The 18,173-nt window shown below is 46.4% G+C and overlaps 5 protein-coding genes across 5 annotated transcripts; 3 read left to right on the top strand and 2 right to left on the bottom strand.

Moving 5' to 3' along the window:
- Positions 1-737: 737 nt before the first annotated feature.
- AOL_s00193g65 (uncharacterized protein) lies at positions 738-4,563 on the top strand (the record flags this gene model as incomplete). The annotated part of the gene is made up of 3 exons (XM_011128676.1): positions 738-1,070; positions 2,433-2,570; positions 2,701-4,563. 3 exons carry the CDS (start codon positions 738-740, stop codon positions 4,561-4,563), a joined length of 2,334 nt encoding a protein of 777 aa, XP_011126978.1.
- Positions 4,564-4,665: 102 nt separating this feature from the next.
- Positions 4,666-4,980, top strand: AOL_s00193g66 (uncharacterized protein; the record flags this gene model as incomplete). Its single annotated transcript, XM_011128677.1, has 1 exon — positions 4,666-4,980. One exon carries the CDS (start codon positions 4,666-4,668, stop codon positions 4,978-4,980), a length of 315 nt encoding a protein of 104 aa, XP_011126979.1.
- A 1,911-nt stretch (positions 4,981-6,891) lies between these two features.
- Positions 6,892-8,707, bottom strand: AOL_s00193g67 (uncharacterized protein; the record flags this gene model as incomplete). The annotated part of the gene is made up of 4 exons (XM_011128678.1): positions 6,892-6,996; positions 7,081-7,887; positions 8,005-8,028; positions 8,168-8,707. 4 exons carry the CDS (start codon positions 8,705-8,707, stop codon positions 6,892-6,894), a joined length of 1,476 nt encoding a protein of 491 aa, XP_011126980.1.
- Positions 8,708-10,173: 1,466 nt separating this feature from the next.
- On the bottom strand, positions 10,174-10,746 carry AOL_s00193g68 (uncharacterized protein; the record flags this gene model as incomplete). The annotated part of the gene is made up of 3 exons (XM_011128679.1): positions 10,174-10,236; positions 10,310-10,629; positions 10,689-10,746. 3 exons carry the CDS (start codon positions 10,744-10,746, stop codon positions 10,174-10,176), a joined length of 441 nt encoding a protein of 146 aa, XP_011126981.1.
- A 4,971-nt stretch (positions 10,747-15,717) lies between these two features.
- Positions 15,718-17,550, top strand: AOL_s00193g69 (uncharacterized protein; the record flags this gene model as incomplete). The annotated part of the gene is made up of 3 exons (XM_011128680.1): positions 15,718-15,827; positions 15,919-16,173; positions 16,245-17,550. The coding sequence occupies 3 exons, from the start codon at positions 15,718-15,720 to the stop codon at positions 17,548-17,550; spliced, it is 1,671 nt and encodes a 556-aa protein (XP_011126982.1).
- Positions 17,551-18,173: the final 623 nt, after the last annotated feature.

Below are 18,173 nucleotides of genomic sequence, written 5' to 3' on the forward strand. Positions count from 1 at the left end.
TCATCACTCTGTCTTTCCGTTCAAGCTAATCCCCCTTCATCCTAGCCAGCCTGATCCACCAGCCATTCTGGAAAAACATCAGAAGCTCCAGGGTTACTTGACTTTCACGGAGCTTGAGCTTCACACAAGGGGGAAAGGTAAAAAAAAAAAAAAAAAACTCAAACTTCTAACTCATCACCCTTTTCTCTTTTTTTTTTCTTTTGAAAAAAAAAGACATTCCGTAGACAGTTTAACGTTTGCTGTGGGCGAACTCCTCAAAGCCCGTCGACGAACACGCGTGGACTTAATTCTCCTGCGAGATTACGACATCTCCAAACTTCGGATCGACAAGTACCGTACTGTCTTGTACTGTACTTGACTGTCGCAAGACCAAATCGCTGGGCCTTGTAACGGAGTAGCTTGAACTCAGCTAGGAAGCTTAAGTAGCAGGTAGCTATCGATACAAAGTCGAGCTATAGCTCCGCACTTAAACTATAACCGCCCACGCTACACACAGACACAGACACGGACACAGACACACCTGGAAACTCGAGAAGCAGAGATCAGAGATCAGATCGATCCTTATAAGAACCCACCCGGCAAAAACCTCAGGTGATACCGAGTTTAATATCGGGGTACACCCACAGGAAACGAATAAAACCATCTTGTCCGACATCGAGGAAATCTTGTCCCTACGGACGGACGACCGAGTGGTTGTACACACCGACAAATATTAAGGAACCTATTTTGAAACCGTCATGTCATCACCCATCGGTCCTCGGAGAATCTTACACTCTCGCACCTTCAACGACCGAACCAGTCTGGACGCTATCACCGAATACACAAGGAACAAACTCTTGGACCGTGAAAGGCAATACCCTTCGACGTATAATACACCAACAGTAGCTTCATCCTTTGACGGTCGGGGTAGCGGTCCTGCGTCCACAGCAGACGGTGGTGAAAGGAGTCATAGTCCGGCGCACGAAGTTCACTGTTGTTGCGGCCAGAAGACCTGCGAGGCGAGGGTGAAGAACATCTCGGTGCTGTCCGAATTGGAAGAGAACTTGCAGACCGCTGCACAGCTTGGACAGGTGAGCAAATACCTACATCCTGACATACATGCTTCGTACATGTACAAGTTTTGCATCAACTTGGACAAACAACATTCCCGAGGTGCTCGACATTATGCATACCCTCCCACATGTTTCGGCGACATCTCTCCTCTCTCTCTTTTTTTTTTTTCTTTTTTTTTTTTTTTCCCCCCCCCGTTGACAACTCCTCCCGTTATTTTGTTTTTCATTTGATTTTTTTGTATTTGCATGTTCGCCTTGTTCCAATTGGAAATTTCTGCTTCCTTTGAGCTCGTCCCCTTGGCAGGAGGAAAATTGCTGTGCGAATGTCCTGCCCTTTTTGTGGCAGCGGGCGAAGGGCTTGTTTAATTTCCTGTGCATTGTCGCAGCAATGACGAGCTCAATCACTCGGTCAATCAATCAATCAATTGATCAGTCCACAGCCCAGGTCACAGTTCACAGCACAAATTGCACAGCAAACAGCACATAGCACACAGCACAGCACACAGCACAGCACACAGCTTCCCGGCCGGTGATGCTTGTCGGGGTTTTCGTTTGTCCGACGGGACTAGCCCAAGTCGATGGCGGCAGAAGGTTCGAAGCAGCCTTAAAGGGGTTTCGATTGGATGATGCCCTGCACCGTCCTGCCAATGAACATGGCTATCGACGGGGATATCGATCGGCTTGAGAGGAACAAGAGCATAGGACCATGCATGTTTGAGAGCATCTGCAAATGCAGGTCGCCTCGTCCCATCACATATTTTCTATACCAGCTTGGTACTTGGCCAGCTCCAGCCTGGTCGCTAGGCCGCATGCGGCTCCTGGTTCCTGAATATCTCGCATAGCTTCTGCCAAATCTCCCACCAATTTTACAATGACAATCTGTCAAGCTTAGTCTTGAAAGCAAATTTCCTCTGACGTCGAAACCCTCCCTCCTTTCCAATCGACTGTCAAAATCCTCCAACGGTGCGCGGTCGCAATTGGCCTTTTAATATCGTTTTTTTTTGGCCCATCAAACCCACTTCTTCTGCTGTCCAGCCCACCTTCCGTTATTTTGGCAAGCTAATTTGCCGTTATCTCCTTGTTTACTTCATCATCCCAGGCTAAACTTGACGCCTTTTTTTTTTTTCCAGTCCGCACTCTGAAATTAACTTCTACCATGGATTGGCCGTGGGCCGCGGGGTATATTCACTAGCATCTTCTTATTTGTAAAAAAAAAAATTCTTTAACCCTTTAATGTTGTTGTCAAATCCAGAAGGAGATCACAACGAAGAGACTCTTTCACTATGATTATGACATCGCGATGAGTTCGCTGGGATACCACTGCGAGATGCAAACTTAAACAAGACCGGCGGCACTGACATGCCTTCACTGATTTTCCAGGCTCTCCTACGCCAAGCTGATGACGCCGAAAGGATTCGGTCCGACATGGCTTCGAAAATCAACAGACTCGAAGAATTGAACAAGCAGTTAGAAGTACAGAATACATCGAGTATAGAAAAGAACCGGGATCTTTTAAATGTAAGTACCATAGTTCTCCCTATCAAACCCTCACTTTTCATCTCTCCCCTCTCTCAAACTCACTTTCAACGGCTTCAACGACGCCTGTTGTGGTCACATTCCTCGACCGTTGTGTGATAATATCGTGCAGAAATGGGCTGACCCCTCGGAATGTGTTGTCCGACAAACCCAACAGTCATTAGAAACCTTGAACGAATCCGTCACACAGGCCGACTCTAGGCTTAGGGAACTTACAGCCGACCTTGATGATACCAGGGCAGAACTTGACCGTGTTAGCGCCAGGGCCGCCCGTGCCGAAATCCTTGAAGCCCAACTTACTGTCCTTGAGACAGAACAGGATGACCTTAGGAGGAACCTCTCCATAACTCTGGAAGATGAACGAAATGCTGCTGTAAGGTGGCAGAAGGCCGAGAGGCAGGTCGAGGACCTGCAGGATGAATACAATAAATTGGAATCCGAGTATATGCAGGAGAAAATCAAGACACAGAAGTTAGCCAACAAGATAGCTTCCAGAAAATCGATAAGGGGCCTCCACTTCCCGGCCGACAAGATGGAGGGCGCGGCTATATCGAATTTCATGAAGGAGATTCTTCAGGATAACCAACAATTACAAGCTGGGACGACTGAATTGCGTCAGATGTTGATGATTGCCCAGGATGAGATTGGCGCTTTGAGGGAACAAGTTCTGCTTACACAGCGGCCGGAACCAAACGAACTTGGGCGATCGCCGCTTTCGTACGAATTCGATGGTTATGGGAGGCTTTCACAGGAACTGCACGTCCATCACCACCATCACGTACTAACACCAAAGGAAAAGGGAAGCATACGTAAGGTTAAGAGGAGGGTTAAGGCTCCGCAAGCGAGGAATCCACCATCTTCGAGTCCTTTACCTCCCGCTTGGGCTGCCTTTGAGCAAACTACTCCATCAAAACGATCATCCGTTCAGACCAGTGCTTTTGGTGGACATACTCGAAATTCGTCAGTCCCAAATACGGTCATCTCAGAAACCGCCCCGTCAACATATCGAGACTCTTCAATTTTCGACCCTAGTTTTAATGTCGACGAATCAAGGCCCACTAGTGCAGGGTCGATGGGGGCAGGAATGCCTATCAGTCCAATTAATGTCGAAAAGAGGCGAGGGCATGGGAGAAACCATTCGAGCTTCAACCCGCCACCTTTCTCTGTCTTGAGCGAAGAGGAATTTCAAGACGTTCACCCACCTGTTGAGTCAATGGGCGAATCAGTAGGGGATCTTTCTCCTGCTGAAGAAAGCGAGCCTGCCTTGCAAGATTCTGGGGATTTACCCCAGTTCGAAATCGATTCTACCCCACAGAACGAGGAGGAGGAAGAGGAAGAGGAAGAGGAGGAAGGAGATGTCCCTGATGCCTTCGAACTTAGCATGCCTTCTCCATTCCTAGCTACTACTATCCCCGGTAGGCGACTTGTTCGTTCAGCTTCACACGAATCTCTTCTTGCTCCCGAAACAGAGCCTATTGACATATTTGGCACACCAAAAGGAGAAAAAGCCCCAATCTCTATTACCTCAACCTCAAATGCATTCAATGCGCTGCAGGCAGTTATAACTCCTGCGACAGCTCAGAATACACCAGCCAGGTACAGCTCGCAAACATACACGCGCCTTCTTCTTTCTTCAAATGCGCCCAAAACTCCACCAACACCGCCAAAACCACAGCGTGGGGTCGGCTCTTGGTTTTGGAATAGATTTGGGTCTGGATCTAAAGCCCCAGAATCCGCATCATCGAGCCTGGCCCGTCACGTTGAAGTGACCGATGATAGCAGCATCACTACCATTAGCGATAATGGCGCGGAAGGATCTACCAAATCCGCCGCTAGCTCGATCAAAAACATTTCCGTTTCACCATCGAAGAAACTTCTTAAACCACCAACTAGTCTGATGCCTAGGAAGTCCGCACCCATCGTTCTTGCGACTCCCGTCGATGAAGAATCTTTGGCAGAAGTATTGGCTGAGTAGGTCCCACCATTCCTTCTGCCAGGCCAGTGCAAAAGACCGAAGAGGAGTCGAACCAGTATTCTCCTCCCAGGAAGAGGTCGGAAGTCAAAAAGCAGTTTGCTGATGGCGAAGCCGCCAAAGATCGTGGTAGAGAGTCCGATTGACCATACAGCTTTAGCTCAGGCACTCTCGGATGATGACGATGATTTGTCATTCTTCACATCGCTGGCGAGCGCTGCCTCCACGCCATTAAAGCTCATTGCCAAACGACGCTCCCTGGAAGCCCCTATCATTTTAGACACTACACGTCTTATGGCTGCGAATATACGCCCATTGAACTTCTCTCGCCGGCGACAAACTGAACATCGACGTCAATCACCCTCCCCAACCAATTCCGCTTCTCAGGCTGAGCACAGAGACAATTTCCTAAACCCCTAGTGATTACGATTCTCTTGGCTTAAGTGCCACCACAGTTCTTCTCATCATAACCTTCATTTTTATACTTGATATAAGTATACTATCTACGACCCAACCGCTGGACACCTGATAAACTCTATCAATTTCCTTTGTAACATTATCATACATTGACACTCTATACTTCATTTACCTTTGTCTCTTCCTCGGTCTTCCAAATCGGTGCGGTGGTTTAACTTACGTATTTTCCAAGTCCTTTTTTTTTTTTTTTGGCGGCGTTCACTGGGCGTTTTGTATCTGTGGGTCCTTATATTTGGATTTTAACAAAGATTTTTTAGCTGGCTTGAACCGGTCAAAGACGGACAATACCCCATATCTTTTTTTTCTTCTTCTTCCCTTTCTGTTCCTTCTTCTGCCTACTTAAGTGCTTAATACTTACTTGTACTTTTCGATTGTACATCATCTTCCGTCTTCTCTTTCAAACGATTTTTTCCCTTTCCTCTTTCCCTTCCTTTCTTCTTCCTTTCTTTCTTTCAAAGCTTGAGGTCCCTTTCTTCTTCTTCTTCTTCTTCCTCCTCCCTAGCGTTGAGACTAAAATCTCGTCTCGATCCTAGCTATAATTTTGCAGGCAGCTAGCCATAGCTCCAAAGCTCTAGCTACCTAGCTACCTAGCTCCCCCAAGACCAGGTAGCTTACCTCTTAGCCAACTTAAGACACTCATGCTTCCATCCAATCAACGTTGAAAAAGAGATATCCTAGATTGATGATGATTCCTTTACTTTTCTTTCGACACCTGACCACTTTTTCTATTTCCCACTCTTCATGCACACTATGAATAAGCTTAAGAGTTAGCCTCTAGTCTTAGACTCCCTCTAAACATCATACTTATTCGGAGACTTTTTCTTCTTCTTCTCTTTCTTTGCTCAATTTTTATTTTTTTTATGTTTTTTATGTTTTATTTTTTATAAACCCATAAATATATGTATTTATATCCTTTTCGGGGGACTTTTAGAGCGGGGCTAGGGGAGTTAGAGTTTTTAATGTAATGAGGCAGCCAAAAAGACAAATATTTTATTTTATTTTATTTTACTTTATTTTTTCATGAAGGAGGGCCGGTTGAGGCCGGTCAAATACAAATTTAATTGTACATCAAATTACAATACCAATTTCTGGATACTTTATATTCTGGTAAGGTATATATACTTGACTGCACCCTGTAGATACTTAAAAGTACGTTACACGTGCTAGACCTGGTGCTTGAGTTCAATATATCCTGGGAACGTTTGAACTAGGCTTGCTAGCCGGGTTATGTTCTGTTAATTAGTTTGCTTGAATCCCTTTTAGATCCAATTAAACTCCCAAGGCCAGGAAACCCTGAATCCATAATTACTTACATATGTGTGATTAAAAGTTAAATTCTGAATCACCTTCCTACCAAATTAGTGACATGACGACAGCTGACCTTGATCTAGTTCGACATATGCATGATACCTAGGTATGTACTGATTATTGGAAACCATAAGAAAATAAGTATCATCTTCAAAAATATTTTCATATCTTGATCGATCTGAACAAATACTAACGGGCGGAGAAGATGAGGCCAAGTACTTTAGATGCCATCATTAATGATAGAAATGATAATACACAATTGTTTCTTTCCGTCTGTCCCCTATTCAGGAAGAAGAAGATAACTGAATTCCGCGATCTTAAGAATCATAGCACGAATGGAAGAAAAACCCCGGCACACAAAAAAAAAAAAAAAAAAAAAAAAAAAAAAACGAAAGACAAAATGTAGAAAGAAGTACAGAAAGGAATGTGATGTGATACCTTCGCAGTAGCAGGTAGTTCCGCATCCCGTTCAAAAAGGAATTTAGATATGACGATAATAAGTCCAAGGAAAACAACGACTAGTTAATGCAAACTCCTATCAGCTGGCTACGGCCCCGACAGCAAGTACTCGATAGCACCCTGGACACTACCACCACTCCTTCTAAGTGCCGCAACGTTTCTGTCAAAGTCAAAAAAGCCCATGTCGTTCAACTATATCACACACGTAGTGTATGTTCGTATCAGCATTTCCATCCTTCGAATACTTCATAGTATTGGATATAAGGAAGAACGAACCTGTCTCAACTGCTCTGCATATCTTTCCTCCGGCGGCCTGTTATCAACAGGCGTAGCTGGAGCTCCAAAGCCACCAAGGCCGCCAGCACCTCCGGGCCCCATACCTAGGAGCTGCATCATGTTTTGTAATTGATTTAGATCCATCCCCGCACCACCACCACCACCAGGTGGTAGGAAAGGATTGAACGGATTCGGCGGTTGCTGTTGACTTCCTGCTGCTGCTCCACCTGTAGGTGCGGCGCCAGTTTGTTCACCACCTGACCCCGGTGTTTGTGTTTGCGTCTGACCAGCAGGCGGCTGCTGTTGACCAAAGATTGCGGGGTTGAAAAGCATGAACGGGTTTGGTGGGGGGCTTCCTGGTGATCCAGCTCCGGATGGAGCTCGGGGTGTCTGTGTAGCAGCACCGAAGGGGTTGAAGAGCGCAGCGAAGGGATTAATTGGTGGAGCACCTGCCGCACCTGTTCCCGTTGTTTCATTGCCTGCCTGCTGCTGTTGATTCTGCTGTTCAGCCGGTGTCTGATCGGTCACTCCAGGCGCTGGGAATGCACCTGCGCCACCAGCACCTCCCAACCCGCCTCCAAATGGGCCTACACCAAGCATACGTTGCATTTGTGTCATCTGTCTAAAGATAGCAGGGTCGGTCATCATCCGTCTAAACTCTTCAGACTGCATCATGTTTCTGACTTCGGGGCCCATGGATTGGAGCATTGGATTTGACTGTATTAGTGATTCTAGGAGAGCTGGGTTTTGGAGTAGAGCATTCATGGAGGCGCGAACTTCGGGTTGTTCCATCATGGAAAGCATTTGCTAGATTTAGTATTTTTGCGGTTAGCTGGGATGGGTTGTTAAATTTAGGTGTGAGCTGGGGGGGGAAACCCCGCTGTGCCGCATAAATACGCCTATGCGACAGGAATATGTGCTTACTTCAGGGTTCGGTGGTGGTCCCATCTGTAGACAAAAAAAGACAAAGTTAGCATTAAATGGTTTCTATAAACAATAGGATCGAGATATATAATGCAGATGCAGATGCGAAAGCAAATGTACGTGAATAGATATTCGGCGGCAAAATCATGGGAGCCCCACTCACCCCACCATCGGGTCCAAACATATCAGCAGAAGGCAACGGTATATGGTTTGCGTATCTAGAAAGCGGGTTCATTCCTGTTCCCGCTGCCATACTAGGCAGTTGCTGAGGCGGATTTGTAGCTCCACTAGTTCCGGTTGATCCTCCTGCTGCTCCGGCGCCGCTGGTAGACGCGCTGCTGCCACCTACGGCCCCTCGAGCCGCCGAGGCTGTAGAAGCAGCACCTTTGACAAGGTGAACGGTATGGCCATTTTGGATCTTGTAGTTGTCAAGAGTTTGGTCGTCTTTTAGCACGCGGCCGGAGTAGATTAGTCTCTGGCGGTCGGCGGGGATGGAAGAGGGTTCTGCGAGTTTTTGTTTCAAGTCCGCGACAGAGATGAAGCGGTTCACAGTTATGGGAATTTTATTGTCGGCAATAGACTTGACAGTAAACGATATTTCTTCCTCTTTAGATTCATCAGCAGCAGCCACGGAGGACGAGGATTCGACGGGAGCTGGTTGCTCCGGGGGAGGGGCATCCTTTGGGGTTTCTGAGGAGGACATGATTGAATATGGGTATTGCTATGTTCAGGATGTTGTAGCTGGAAATAGAACGGAGGTTAGTGCTATCTAGCTAGTAGGTAGATGTATCAAGAGACGCGAAGAGGATGAAGGTATGATACCTGGCGCCAAAAGGAACAGGCAACTTTGGCAGCGAACTCGATGAAGTCGATGATGAATGAATGAGATGCAGAGTGCTGGGACAAGCAACAGTTACAGTTCGCTTCATGTGCATGTACGTTATACAAATTGTGGCGAAGCACTTGAAAGGCAAGTGTGGCACAGCCAGAATGCCCCTCCAACACCAAATCTTGATTATGCATGGTCATGACATGCCTTCAAATTCCACTTATCATTTGTATCGTATGTACATGTATAATTGTCTTATGGGGGAAAAAAAAAAAAAAAGAATAAACTGAAGACTTCAAGTTTCGAAACGATGGTTTCAATATCATACAGACACTGTCTCCAAATCATACGTAGATAGCGTAGCCTTGCCCGCCAAGGCATTTGTTCTCTTCCAGGTACGCGTGAACGACTTTGAAACCGTCCCTGTTACGATACGACTCCGACTGAACTATATGTACCTGCTTTTATATATGTGTGCCAATGATAGGATGTCTGAAGAAATATGGATTCACTATACTTGTCACCTAATTTGTTACACCTTATGATAGGATCACGATAGGAACGAATGAAATATTTTGTTTTTTGGTCTTCAAGTCTGTGGGCTTGCCTCGGGATATACCCTTCGGCAGCCTACCGGACATTTGTCATTCTTATTTCCCACCTCCCGGTAGCGGTATACCGGCAAGCAGCGGAGAAGGAAGGATTATACACATAAAGTGAGTAGTGGTGGTTGGAGTGGGGAATTGGCCAGAACAAATATGGTTCCGTAGGAATAAGGAGACAAAGTAAATGCAGAAATCGAAAAGCATAAACCGCTAAACGTCAAAGAATCAACAATGCAAAATAGAACACGTAAGAGGGCCAAAGGTCTTGTAGACCCGGGTGAACTCTCGTTGTAGAAAAGAAATATCAAAAGAAAAATGTGGTATCATGCAACAGCAAAAGGGCCCTATACAAAAATAATCCCAATCCGAATGATCTGGTCTGAAGTGCGAGATGTGCAAAGGAAGATTACGCCACCAAATGCACAATGGTGGAGTCCATCTGCAATCCAAGACGGAGGGTAAAATAGAAATCCCTCTCTAGTCGCTTCGAAATGAGTGCCGCACCCATAGCCGTAGTAGAGATGCTGCGAAAGTTTATCGAGAAAAAAAAAGAAGAAGAAGAATCGTCATGTAATCGGAAAACAAAATGTAATATCGCTGCCCAATATTTTATAGAAACCGCCCGGTCTCCAGGTACGCCGTTGGTAAAAGCAAAAGTCCCAAGGATTATAGAGATGTTTTAACGAAAGTGAAGAAGCGAATTCGTGTCGAAAAAGCGTGCGAGGCGTCGAGAGCTTATGCTCTGCTGCCTCCCTGGCTCTTCCCTCTCGTGGGTACTTTCCATGGCATGCAGACGACCTATAGATTTATGTCAGCATTCTATTTGAGGTTACAATGTTTTTTTTAAAAAAAAGGGGGGGGCATAGCTTACCTCTCCTTCATTCAATGCCCATAGATAGACACCAGCTCCAACGATATAGTATAGTGCTGGATTCGTTCCTTGATATAATAAGACAGCGATCAAGGTAACGATTGGCAAAGCGACGAGACGGGCGACAATGCTGCGGTGGAAAGCAGTTCCTGGAACGAGCAATGGGAAAGGATATTCCCATGCTAGCATGAAGAGACCTGCGACAACATTGAGAGTCTGCAAGATCGGTGCAGGTGTAACCAGCGGGTTCAATGTCGTTGTCCACATGTCCCAAAAGATCTTGGGCCAGAAGTAGCCGTGGACACCAGCTGCAATTTGGTCTATATTTTGCAATTGTTAGTAAGCCTTCGGTAATCAATTGAAGGTTTGTGTAACTTACAGGCAGCAGCGGTCATAACGATCAATCGAGCAAGATGGTTCTTGATGAGCTTGCCCATTTTGAATGTATATATATATGTTCTATTTTTCTCTCCTTTTGATTTCTTTTCGATATTCTTTAAGGATAACTTTGGATTCGGAGGTTTTTATTCTTGTATGTACGGTGACTGTACTTGGTCGTGGAAATATGCTTCCCGAGTCGAGATAGTCGTAGGGTGTTGACAAGGCGAAACTGACTCGAACGGTGGCCCCAGCTCTATATCGTTCCGGACGAAATATAGAAAATACCTGTTCCAACAAAATAAAAAAGGCTTTAGAATAATGATCGAAACCCCAAACAGCTTTAAATGACGGTTGGGTCCGGTTATAATTGTTGGATAAAAGATGGATGTGTAAGATTGAACAATATGTAACTTTTTTTAACAAATGCTCAACTTGAACAGGGCTGTGGAAAGGGAAGCATGTCACAAGGAGCAAGAAGCAACATAAGAACGATCAACTTGCAGGAAGTTGGACGGTTATATGTAAGTGCTCCCAAAAATAAAGAAAAAGGCAGAAGGGAAGGGGCCAAAGAAGAAAAAGGAAAGCATCGACCCTAGTCGCCGGGAATTTGCACAGTGCAGGTACGAAGCGAATGGGTAAAGACATAGCTTTGAGAAATTGGGCCGATGGGCGCGCTGGAGTGGGGCCTGGGCATCAATCGTGACCGTCGAGCAGCCGCCGACGTTAGTCTGTTTTGGGCGGGGAGGAACCCGGGCCACGAAAGGTTGACCAATCTCGATACCCTTCAGATTCCAACCACCCGGCGCTTGGTGGGGATACATTTCGTGCACAGAACTGGTAAACTAAAAAAGGTGGCATGCACATGTGGTAGACACTAACCTGTTGAGCAAACGATGAGAGACTTTTGCGCCACCAAGGTCTTGGAGAAGCAAGGCACACGAGAAGATATGCAGTGTGGTGTGGGAAAGAAGTTGAAAGCAAGATAGAAAGAAGGTTGGCGAGTTTAAAAAAATAAAAAAAATAAAAAAGGTGTAATAAAACAATGTCGAAGATTTAAAAGAATGAAAGAATATCAGGGAGAGCAAGCTCTTCTACCTGATCTGTCCGTGCCAGACAAGACTATGAAAGGAATTGGCTAAAAGAAAGAAAGAACCGGTCTTGAGCAGAGAGAAAAACAGACAGACGGACACTGAAAGGTGGAGAAATGTGATATTAGTTATATTCTCATGATGGCTTGCAGAATGATTCTGCCAGTGGTAGTGCACGTTTAAGCGCTTGACAGGCCTGCGACATACTCTTGGTGCTTTGGGTCGGTCTCATTGGCCGGAGCAGGGGGTAAGACATGGATCGTGGGGAGGGGTCACCGTCCAGCCATTCCCTGAACAGAGATCGGTGTGCCTGCAAGGGTCCGCCCTCTTCTCAGAGACAGCTGGAGTTTCCTGTTGTTTCCATTGGTGTTTTATCGAGGGCTACCTCGTTAAGGCTCGATGGCTCAACGGATGGCCCATATGGGCTCCACTTGCAACCCGCATGGTGGTGATGCCGATGTTCATGGCAGAGGAATTTGTGGATAATCGACCGGTCCGGACACCTGTTCGGCTTTGACGCTGCCGAGAAATCATTTGTAAATTTGCAATCGTGCCATTACTCGTGCAGATATCATCTCGTATGTATGCTGCATGTGTGTAAGCACATAGTAGTTCTGACCTTGCCAAGCATCTACACCGTACGGTATGTATCAGTTTTTGTTTCTTCTCGTCAATTACTGCCCTCATGCCATTGCCATGTGTTCGGTACCTTTCGTCGTTTCTCTTCTTCTTTTTTCTCTCGCTCTTGCGGCCGTCAATCTTCTTCTGTATTTTTGTGCTTTGGCGAAACGTGATCTGGTGCAAGACTTGTTTGGAGAAGGTACGTCGTTTCACGGGGCGGGAAACATTCACAGCCCTCTTCCAGTTCACAACGAGAGCAAAATTATCACACTGAACCCGCCGTTCCACATGTATGCACTCGTTTCCTCACGCTGAATCTGATTGACATCATTATCTTCCCCTTGTTGTTCCCACTATCATGAAATAGTATTGGCCGTTAGTAATAAGATTCACTCCACTCCATAACTGGCCGGGGGGCGGCTTCCTTCTATCAGAAACAGGGACGGTCGAAGATAGCCATCCCAATATCCGCAAGAAACAATATGGCCCTCAAGACTGCCAAACCTTCCAAGTAAGAGTGGCTATCGACGCCCAGATCCCGTCGACCCAGTTATAATAAATTTGATAACAGCTATATTATGAAAAGTTTGCACAAGCCGAGATCTAAGACCTTGGGACCCACAGTTTTGCGCAGATGTCGGTCAAGGGAGCGTTCAGCCGTCCAAACGAACCCCGTATGGCCTATATCAGTCGGAAATATTAACAGCCTTTGTCCTCAACGGCGTCTATCCCGTCCGCCAGAGGCGTAGGACGAGGCGGTGGGCTGACAATCATTGCATTCCGACTCCATGATCATTTGATATTAGCATGACTCTCGTCAGATTGTTCTATTTCGTTGTGCGGATACTTGTTGCATTCGTCAGAGGTCGATGAAAGCGAATACAATGTCTCGATGTTATTAATATATTTTCGACCAATCTGCACCCCAGGTTTGCATGAATTGGTGTTTTCCCCCCTTTTTCCTTTGATCTTCCATATCTCTCCTTCGTTATTCGCGCCCAGTATGGGGGAAAGAAGCAATAATGCAAACCCAGCAGCTGCAAGGACGGTGTGTCTGCGCAATGTATGTATGGATCGATGCGTCCTCCCAAAAGGCTTGGTTCGCACTTTATTTGCAATATCTGGTTTAGGAGAATAAAGATCGCGATTTCTCAGGAGAGTGATTTAAGGTTAGTGATCGCTAAGCTGGGGGCGCCACCTTGCAAGAGCCATTCGAAAGGTTCCGGCGCCCTTGTCGCCATGAAAAGATCCAGACCAAAGGAGCTCGGTTGGCACAGGAGTATATAGTATGTCTGCCCGAGCAGAGCCTTGCATAGTACATACAAGACCAATTCGATCGCGCAAATTACAAATTTCGATGGGATTTGATTAGTCCACTCGGACTTGCTGGCAACGTTATTTGTTGAAAAATTGGGACGTTCCTGTGGATGGATCTTGGTTCCTGGGTGGGAGGCCGTCGACGAACAAGCTCCCCGACTGTCTGATTGGTTGTATGCGAGATATATGCAAGCCGCAGCGCTTAAAATAGAACCTTCTTGGTCTTCGATTGCCACACCTTGGTCGCCCCGCCCGGAAACACCAGATTCTTATGTTTGCTAATGCATGGGATCCACAGGGGAACTCGCTAAAGACTGTTCGTAATCCGGCACAGCGCAGTTCGACCAGTCGAAATCAATCAAGACATCTTCGTTGAAGTTTAATCGAATCAAAGTTGAGATGGGATCGTGAAGATTAGCAAACTGTTATTATTACTTCGTCCCATCCGCCCGGGATATGCAGGTCGAGTCACGTCGAGCGGGATCACGTTGGCATCCCGTGACTATTCATTCTTGAAGGACCCATCTGGCAAATGCCCATTTGCTACGCTGTGCCGTGTGCCAATAGCTTCAACAAATCACGTTCGCTGAGTTTAGACATCTCGCAGCCCCAAAGGAATAGAATACGAGGTTTTCCTGAATTTCGACTGCACACGGACTTCTGAATCGATAAGTGTAAGGCATGTGCGTGTGCAACTCGAGCGCTTACCGGAAGCATCGAAATGCAATCAATCTTTCATCAACAGGAGACCGAGCGAGCGGTTACTGCATGTATTCCAGAAGCCAGGATCGATCGATCGAGATGTCCATTCTCTATCAGACAGCGTTTCGTTTCTCAAGGGAGCTGTTACGGCTGACGGCTCGCTGACAGATTCGCAGAACGGATCAAACCGAAGGACAGGATTCAGCATTCAAAATTGCTTTCAGGCAGCGTTTCGTTTGCAGGTTCAGAGACAAGAAACAAATATATACCAAACATGTTTCCGACGCCAAACTTTGAAGCTTCGAAGTCGGGTCCCTGACCTAAGCGAACATCACCGAAAAGGCTGACCGACCCCTACAAACTTATCAAAGGGATAATATGGTCAACATGGTCAATGGAGCAAGATCGTAAAATGCCATCATCACGCCTAAAGCAGCGCAGAATTGTGGACGGACTTACCGAATTGGGTCGAAGAAGCCTTTACGTTGAAGATTCAGTGTCTCGCCCGGGGTAGTCCTCATGCACAGAGCGTCTGGCCAAGGTTTCGAACCGCCCCAGTGGGTCCGTGACTTGGGGCCAACCAAACACACCAAATGGCATCCCGCCATTTAGCGCTGGCTGGCTGCTGGCTGGCTGCAATTCACTTATCTTCCAGGCAGTCTCCACAAGAGAAGCCGAGCTTGTGGCTCTTTTTTTTCTCTCTTTTCCCTCCACACTGGCCAATTTTCGATTCGACAACTTGCATACGCTCTGCAGCTGTCTGCTAGTTGATTTACAAGGGCCCGGGCTGTGCCTTCCACGTTCCTTTCCATTCAATTCTCTCTCTGGACCTCTTGCCTTCGGAGCAAATATCCCATCGTGTTCTTGTCTAATACATTCTTTCCTTAGCGTTATTTGGGCGACCAGGGCAGCTATCTTCCTTTTTCCCACCCCGCCGTCCAACCAGCCAGTCTTTAGCTTTAACAAGCACGTCTCCCCCCGGCACGTCCATTTTTTGTCCTTTTCTTTTCTAGAGTAGTTAACGAAGTTTGTGGACGTTTTCCGTTGTGTACGTCGTGTTCCGTTTGGATTTATTATATCAAGAATCCACGATACACTCTCGAGGAGCCGGAGATCTTGCAATCACTCTCACCTTCCTTTGCCTGAATCTCTCGAATCCCCGCCTTCTTTCTTCTCCTTATTAAACAATTTGTGGGAGTATATAACGTCTGTTGCTGGTCAACGGAATTAACGTCCTCAGGCACACTTAATACTTTATTCAATTGTCGTTTGGGTTATACGCCGATATATACCGCAAAAATGGCAGCAGATAAACAAGAGTCGAGATTTCATCGGGAAATCCTGAGTAGGAGGCTGTTCTTTTGGATATTCTGGTATGGCTCGCATTGGGGCCTCTTTGCATACGGATGGTAAGCAATCCAATTCCAACTCCAATTCCAATTCTCGCTTCTTTTTGTGGTACTCAAAGTGTGAAATACTAACCTGGATGTGAATTTGCAGGATCAAACAAGCCCAGGATCCTCGTCTGTCTCTTCTCAACGGTCTCAAGTACTCCGTCTGGATTTCTCGTGGTGCCGGTTTGGTTCTCGCCTATGATTGCGGTCTGATATTGCTCCCCATGTGCAGGACCATCTTGCGTGTCGTGAGACCCAAGATTAGATGGTTGCCTCTGGATGAATCGCAATGGTTTCATAGACAAGTTGCATACAGCATGCTCTTCTTCACTATTGTCCATACCACCGCACATTACGTCAAGTGAGTGACAAGTCTCTAGTCGTATGAATTAAACATCCGGAATACTTGACTAACATACATATCGATGGTAGCTTCTTCAATGTCGAGAAACTCCAAGCTAGACCCCTCACCGCTTTGCAAATCCATTACGGTGATGCTGGTGGTATCACGGGCCATGTTATGCTGTTGTGCATGCTCTTGATGTACACCACCGCCCACCACAAGATTCGTAATCAGTCCTTCGAAGTCTTCTGGTACACCCATCACTTGGCCCTCATCTTCTTCATTGGATTGTACACCCACGCCACCGGCTGTTTCGTGCGAGATACCGACACGAAAACACCCATCTCTCCATTCGCTGGAAAACGTTTCTGGGACCACTGCATCGGTTATCAGTCTTGGAGATTCACATTGGCTCCAGGTGTCATCTACTTCATCGAGCGTGTCTATCGCATGATTAGAGCTCGTAGGGAGACTCAAATCACCAAGGTTATCAGACATCCATACAACGCCATTGAAATCCAGTTTAAGAAGCCATCGATGAAATACAAGGCTGGCCAATGGCTCTTCCTCAACGTTCCATCCATTTCCCGCTTCCAATGGCATCCTTTCACCATTACTTCTTGCCCATCCGACCCATATATCTCAGTACACGTTCGCCAAGTTGGTGACTTCACTACTGATCTCGGTGAGGTTCTCGGCGCCGGTAAGAACTCCAAGGCCATGGAACTCGCCAATATGGATCCTACCGCAATGTTTGAAATCGCCCTCAGAAACGGTGCACAAATGCCAGCTCTACGCATTGACGGACCATACGGAGCTCCAGCAGAAGATGTATTTGAAAATGAAATTGCTGTTCTGATCGGTACCGGTATCGGTGTCACCCCATGGGCGTCCATCCTCAAGAGTATCTGGCATAAGCGTCAAGGTCCAAACCCACCAACTCGTCTCCGTCGTGTCGAATTCATCTGGGTCTGCAAGGAGGTTTCCTCATTTGAATGGTTCCACACTCTTCTCTCCTCCCTTGAACGCCAATCGCAAACAGCCGGTTTCTCTGCCGATGCCGATTTCTTGCGCATTCACATCTACCTCACCGCGAAGCTTGACATCGACACTGCCCAGAATATCGTCCTCAACTCTGTTGGTGCTGAGCTTGATCCATTGACTGAACTCCGCTCTCGAACAAATTTCGGTCGTCCGGATTTCAAGCGCCTATTCGGTGCGATGAGAGACGGAATCCTCGACCAAAGTTATATCAGCGGTCTAGACCACAGCATCAAGACCAAGGTTGGAGTCTACTTCTGCGGTCCAAATGTAGCAGCTCGGTCTGTCAAGTTGGCTTGCAGATCCGTGTCCAGCGAGACCGTCCAGTTTTCGTTCTGGAAAGAACATTTCTAAAATTAAAAAAATCCTTGGGATTTATGTGACGTCTTCCCTTTGATATCTGTTTAGTGGTCTTTCTGTTCGTTACTTGCTATTTCACGGTCATGTCTATATCTTCGATCATATCACGGTGTTATAAGCGAAATCCTTCTATCTTGGGCTTTGTTCTTTTTTTGCAACTACAATATCTTTTTTATCAATCCTCACGGTGGACAATTTGCCAATGCCGCATCTCTCCTCCCCGTTCTTTCTTCTTCTTCTTTTTACAATACCCCCACTTTGAATTTTCCCCTACTATATTAGAAGCGCCATGTATTTAATCAACGTTGAGGTGTGTGGGGACTAAGAGACACCCGGCCAGTTTTGCGCATCAGAATAGATAAGAAAAACTGGTGATAAAAATTACAAATTCAGTATATATTACTACTTCATATAATACACGCATCCATGTATCAAAATCCTAGGTGTTCCAGCGACATGATTCAGAAACAGAGAACTTCCTCGCCGAGTGCATGAGGGAGAAAGGCCCCCCGGGTTTCATCCCAGTAAACATCTCTTGTTATAAGAGCTCTGTGTAACTCAAGCGTGCGACCCACAACAGGCGGTTACCATGCAGCTGTCACTCCTACCTCGTGCTG

This window comes from Orbilia oligospora (genome assembly GCF_000225545.1).
Source record: "Orbilia oligospora ATCC 24927 unplaced genomic scaffold scaffold00193, whole genome shotgun sequence".
Lineage (NCBI taxonomy): Eukaryota > Fungi > Ascomycota > Orbiliomycetes > Orbiliales > Orbiliaceae > Orbilia > Orbilia oligospora.